Source organism: Cervus elaphus, chromosome 19 (genome assembly GCF_910594005.1).
Source record: "Cervus elaphus chromosome 19, mCerEla1.1, whole genome shotgun sequence".
Taxonomy (NCBI): domain Eukaryota; kingdom Metazoa; phylum Chordata; class Mammalia; order Artiodactyla; family Cervidae; genus Cervus; species Cervus elaphus.
This window is the reverse complement of record NC_057833.1, coordinates 86,526,574-86,532,966: the sequence shown is the minus strand read 5'-3', so window position 1 is coordinate 86,532,966 and position 6,393 is coordinate 86,526,574. Positions and strand designations below refer to the sequence as shown.

The following is a 6,393-nucleotide window of genomic DNA, read 5'->3' as shown; positions in this document are numbered from 1 at the left end:
GCAAAAATGAAGTCTGCCATTGTTTCCACTGTTTTTCCATCTATTTGCCATGAAGTGATGGGACCAGATGCCATGATCTTTGTGTTTTGAATGTTGAGCTTTAAGCCAACTTTTTCACTCTCCTCTTTCACTTTCATCAAGAGGCTCTTTAGTTCTTCTTTGCTTTCTGCCATAAGGATAGTGTCATCTGAGTATCTGAGGTTATTGATATTTCTCCCAGCAATCTTGATTCCAGGTTGTGCTTCACCCAGCCTGGCATTTTGCATGGTATACTCTGCATATAAGTTATATAATTAGGGTGACAATATACAACCTTGATGTACTCCTTTCCTTATCTGAAACCAGTCTGTTGTTCCATGTCCAGTTCTGACTGTTGCTTCTTGCTCTGCATACAGATTTCTCAGGAGGCAGGTCAGGTGGTCTGGTATTCCCATCTCTTGAAGAATTTTCCACGGTTTGTTGTGATTCACACAGTCAAAGGTTTTGGCATAAAATGAAGTAGATGTTTTTCTGGAACTCTCTTGCTTTTTCAGTGATCCATCAGATGTTGGCAATTTGATCTCTGGTTCTGCTGTGTTTTCTAAATCCAGCTTGAACTTCTGGAAGTTCTTGGTTCACATACTGTTGAAGCCTGGCTTGGAGAATTTTGAGCATTACTTTGCTAGCGTGTGAGATAAGTGCAATTGTGCAGTAGTTTGAACATTGTTTGGCACTGCCTTTCTTTGGGATTGGAATGAAAACTGACCTTTTCCAGTCCTGTGGCCACTGCTGTGTTTTCCAAACTTACAGACATATTGAGTGCAGCACTTTCACAGCATCATCTTTTAGGATTTGAAATAGCTCAACTGGAATTCCATCACCTCCACTAGCTTTGTTCATAGTGATATTTCCTAAGGCCCACTTGACTTCACATTCCAGGATGTCTGGCTCTAGTTGAGTGATCACACCATCATGGTTATCTGGGTCATGAAGATCTTTTGTGTATAGTTCTTCTGTGTATTCTTGCCACCTCTTCTTAATAGCTTCTGCTTCTGTTATGTTCATACCATTTCTGTCCTTTATTGTGCCCATCTTTGCATGAAATATTCCCTTGGTATCTCTAATTTTCTTGAAGAGATCTCTAGTTTTTCCCAATCTATTGTTTTCCTCTATTTCTTTGCACTGATCACTGAGGAAGGCATTCTTATCTCTCCTTGCTATTCTTTGGAACTCTGCATTCAGATGGGTATATCTTTCCTTTTCTCCTTTGCCTTTAGCTTCTCTTCTTTTCTCAGTTATATGTAAGGCCTCCTCAGACAACCATTTTGTCTTTTTGCATTTATTTTTCTTGGGGATGGTCTTGATCACTGCCTCCTGTACAATGTTACGAACCTCTGTCCATAGTTCTTCAGGCACTCTGTCATCAGATCTAATCCCTTGAATCTATTTGTCACTTCCACTGTATAATTGTAAGGGATCTGATTTAGGTCATACCTGAATGGTCTGGTAGTTTTCCCTACTTTCTTCAACTTAAGCCTGAATTTGGCAATAAGGAACTCACGATCTGAGCCACAGTCAGCTCCCGGTCTTGTTTTTGCTGACTATATAGAGCTTCTCCATCTTTGGCTGCAAAGAATATAATCAAATAATCAATCTGATTTTGATACTGACCATCTGGTGATGTACATGTAGAGTCTTGGTGTTTCCCACGACCTTGGGTCACCTCTGGATGGAAAGTTGCCTGCCTGTCGTACTCGGCACCATCAGTACAGGCCCCGTGAGAACACTCAGTGGAGCGCCCCCTGACAGACTCTGTCAGGAAAGTTGACTCCGCCAAGGCAGACACCCCCAGACACACAGCCCACCAAAGGGCTGTGCTCTGACCTTTGTGAGTGGTCTCAAGATGGGGCGGCTGGCTCTGTCAGTCTGGGCTCACCTCTGAGCTGGCTCCAGAGCCCCACACTTGGCCTTCCACACCACGGGTGCGGTTTGGCTCTGAATGAGCAGCTTGGGGTACACACAGTTGACAGTTATCTGGTCTCCTCAGAAGCTGGGATGCCAAGCTTCCATCACTGGAGAGAGGAGAGGTGAGAAATGGAGTGACCAAGGCCTCTGAAAGCAGGGGAGAGAAGAGCAGATGGAGGGACTGGCCCATGTCTGTAGGTGTCTGTGATGACCTTTCAGCCTTCCCAGGATGTGGCTTGGATGGCAGGGCTGGGATGGGGAAAGCAGGAGGACACAGGTGACAGGGCTGGGGTAGGAGGTGTGGTGACACACCCCTTTCTTCTATTACAAGGGGGCTTCTTTTCTCAGAGTCCAGACAGTTCCTGGCAGAAGGAATGAGGGTAGGGTGAAGAGAGAGAAAGAGAAGCTCCTGAAAGTGATGGAAATGTCTGCTCACCAACAGAGGAGGGAACTCCTTGGTAGATACCCTGGGCCTATGGGATGGGCGCTGTTTTAGGTCTTAAGGCTTCTCCTGGGTGTGAGCACCCGACAGGGTGGAGGGTAGGCCTGGCCCCACTAAGTCAAGGAGGTGGCCTCACTGTCTCAGGCCCTCCACTCAGCCAGAGGGCTGACTGTCCAGCAGAGCCAAGGCCAAGGCCAGGAGCTGAAGGGATAGAGGGAGGAAGGCACGTGGGGGGCCATAGCATGGCTCCCTCAGCTTGCCCTGAAGCCAGGTCAGGACCAAAACCTCCTCAGGCTGGGAATGGACACACGCCTCCGGCCCAGCATCCAGGGAGGTCAGTGCCAGGGGCAGGACGGGGGCAGCACTAGCCCCACCCCAGGTGGCAAGGTCCCGGGACTTCTCTGTCAGCTCTCCAGCAGGATCAGGGGTCAGTCCCTGCTTTCCCAAGCCTCACCTCCAAGCTCCCCCTGTGGCAGGGGAACTGCCTCCCCCACCAACCACCTCACCATCTCCCCCTCACGCTCTAGGGCAAGCATCCTTGGCTTTCTCTCAGATTCTAGTGAGGCCAAGAGACAGGTGGTGTGTCCCTATGTTTCAGACACGGGGGAGGAGGGGAAGGAGGTGGCGCGCCGGAAATGCAGAGCGTCTGTGCAGGTGGTCATCTGCTAAGCTCCGGGCTTGAGTCCAGTGGGTGGTGGCGGGGAGGGGCATACAGAAAGAGAAGAGGAGAGGATGGAGGGGGAGCCCTGGGAGTGGCCACCTGTAAGTAGGAAAGGGGGCCACAGATGGCTGCAAAGGCTCCCGGAAGCCACAGTTACCCTAGGACCTAGTTAGTCCTAGGACCTAGTTAGTCCTAGTTAGTTAGGACCTAGTTAGTCCTAGCTCTGAAATGCAGTCACTTCCCAGCCTCTCACTCATCAAGAATCCCAGGTTTTGAAAGCCAGTCCACATCATCTTCTAAGGTTTCCTATTGTTCTAGATATTTGGAAAACAGACTCCTTTTTAGAAGTTGCCATGCTTTTTTCTTGGCTTTTATTAGCATGTGTTAAAATCATATTATCCAAACACTACCAGAAGAACATGGTTTGTTCTGCATAAAGTGCTTAAGAAAAAAAATGCAACTTATTAAATTGGACATTCTTTTCTAGTTCATAAATTTTGGGTTACAATCAGGGCACAAAAGGAGAAACAGAATGCAGTATTAGAGAGAGCGAGAAGCTTAGTTAAGAACTTGGGTGGAGACACAAGCCCACGTTCCATTCCCCCCACTGCATCTGCATAAAGCAGCAAACAGCTTTGTTTTAATAAATACATTTTCCTTCATTCAAATCAGAAAAGTTAATTATCATAAAGCACTTTTCCTCTGACCATCTGTTTATAGCCACAGGCAAGATTTATCCACAGAGTTTAAGTGTCAAAGTGTCATTTCATTGGACTTTCAGCTTTCTAATGCTATCTGGGTTCAAGATTGTCTCAGCAATTCATTATTGGTTTATTTATATTTACCTGGTACTCAAAAATACCAACTCTATAGTGTTTTGTGTTACAAATGCCAACCAAGGATATTTTCTCAGTACTAGAAATGTCAGTGAGTGGGCCTAAATAAGGCTTTTATCCCCAGAACACTCCATTTTCTTTAAACTGGCTTCTGCACATTAGCACTCTGATGGTTGCACAAAACCCAAGTCCCTGTTGGGACAGATTTTTAAATCAGTAATGTTCTGAAAGAAAAAATACAACTTGGAAATCTCTGTGTTTGAATCTTGGGTGGTCATGTTGAGAACAGAAAAAAAAAATGGCGTTAAATACATTTTAAAAACATTCATTTGCAATCAAACATATTTAAATCTTCCAAGGAAGGAGCAGGTTGGTGATGGAGTGGCTGCACCGCCGGCAGCTCCGTCAGGACTGGCAGGCGGGCTTGGGAGCCCATCGGGTGCACACACTCAGGGCAAGCTTCTGAGCACAGACCCTGCTTCCTGGCCACGATGCCTCTGAACTTCTTATAGCCAAGGGAAAAGGAAGGTTGGTTGTACCTTCAAACAGTCAGGAGTAATCATGTTGAGTTCACCTTGAAGCTGACCCAGAAGTAGGAGCAGGTACCAAGCTAAGGGCTGCCAAAGGGCAAAGCAGTCCTGACTGGAAAAAGCTGTCATCTTCAGTCCTCCCAAGGGGACCCCCTTCCCTTCTCTCAAACTTCAGTGCTTTGGGCTTCATGCAGGAAAAGATCTTAGCCACGTCATTTACTAAAATTTCCATCTCGCTTTACAAAAGCACACTGGATAGCAGTCCTGAGTGACAAGTGTATAGAAGTTGCTGAGTACAGCCGAGAGAAAGCGGCTTTTCTGTTCTGCTGCTTCCTACAGATGCGTCTGCAGGACGTTCTTTAGTTTCACAGTGATATATGCTGTTTCAGGAAGCACAAGGTGATTGGACTTTGTTTCCAGGAAGTGGTGACCTACTTCAGCTGGAGCACAAGTTTCCACGACTGGATCTAAATCCTGCCATCTACGGCTACACCAGTGACGGGGCTTAGGGCAGCTGGGAGGCTCCTGGTGCCCAGCTCCTGCCAAGTGTAGTCCACCAGTCATGGCTGGGTTTCCACTATCAGTAGTTACATTTCCCTTTGATGTCTGTATTTGTCGCCTCACTCCACTCCAACCTGTCCATCTGACTTGGAAGCCTGAGAGCTTATTGAATTAGGCTGAAAAGAGGCTCTGTACCTGCTGATATTGACGGCAGTAAGATGCTAGCTTACTATTTTGCACAGCACCATATGTCATGCCTGTTACTCAGGCCAACTATAGCCAACCTTTTCTTTTTCTTTTAAATTTTTTTTCTTTTTTTTCGTTTTTTGTTTTTTTATAAAGAAAATCTATGTAAGTTGAGGTTCAGAAATGCATATATTTTTTACTTACAAATATTTATCTGACCAAAATTCAACATAACCTTTATGGAACACTTAACAATTGTTTTGTTTTTAAAATAACATTTCATTCAAACTGTATATAATTCAGTAAATTTTTTTTTTTTTTATACAGCAAGCAATGCTTAAACCCTGGAAAATCTGTAGAAAAGAGATTTTCACACAAAATAAGAAAAGAAAACTCTGAGGTATCCCTCACACACACACATATTCATTCATTCTTACCTTCGTCCACACATGCGTGCTCACACACACAGACACACACATCCATTCTCACTCACAAAGTGGCTGCAGCATAGGCAAAAAACTGTAGGTCCAAAGGAAAATAATTGATTGTTCTAATAAAGAGTCCAGGTAGCTCAGAAAGAAACAAAACAAAACACAATAGTCCTCTGAGAAAATTACTACCTCAAAAAAAAATGTTCTCAAGATGAATTTGAGATCTAAGCCTACCAAATTGCTTTTGCAAAACAGCTCCCTGCAGTCCAAGGTGACTTGTGCAAATAGAAGGAATCAAATGAGGCTAGTTCCTGTACTTCCTTTAACAAGGATGTGGGATGCCCGCAGGTGCCCCGGGTGTTCTCATCACGCCAGGTACTGCTGCAGCGCTGTCTTTGCCCTGGAATCACAGAGTTTCTGTTAGCCATCATCTCAGAAGTGTAATCAAGGCTCAAAGATGGCAGCTGGGAAAGTAAAAAAATAGGTTCCCCCAAGGGAACTGGGGTGAGCCCAGCGGAATGCCTACTATATAAGGGACAAAGATCTGTGGTCAGCACACACAGCAAACTCATGCTGGCTACATCCCCTTCCTGTGGTCCTGCTCTTGTCCTTACAGCTGCTGCAACTCAGACATTCTATAGTTCTCCTTTATCAAACCTGACCCAGGCAGGGGTGAGGAGGTGCTGATTAGAAAGTGCGTGGGAGGGGCCAAGAGCTCAGGGGATGAGGCTGTCGCATGGCTCAAAACTGAAGTAGGGAGGTTATGATTTTATCCTGTCCACGACACTGACTGATGTGGGTTGTTATGGTGATTGGGGAAGGTAGTTAGTTGAAGAGGAAACTCTGTAACGTAGGCCATGCC

At 45.7% G+C, this 6,393-nt stretch overlaps 1 protein-coding gene across 2 annotated transcripts in view; it reads right to left on the bottom strand.

Moving 5' to 3' along the window:
* Nucleotides 1-3,401: 3,401 nt before the first annotated feature.
* Nucleotides 3,402-6,393, bottom strand: part of ARMC8 (armadillo repeat containing 8) — a 103,807-nt gene continuing 100,815 nt past the window's right edge. For both annotated transcript variants that reach the window (XM_043873554.1, XM_043873560.1), the window contains one exon: nt 3,402-5,931. In XM_043873554.1, the coding sequence (XP_043729489.1) occupies nt 5,898-5,931 (34 nt within the window). In that variant the 3' untranslated portion in view covers nt 3,402-5,897. The remainder of the gene's footprint in view (nt 5,932-6,393) is intronic.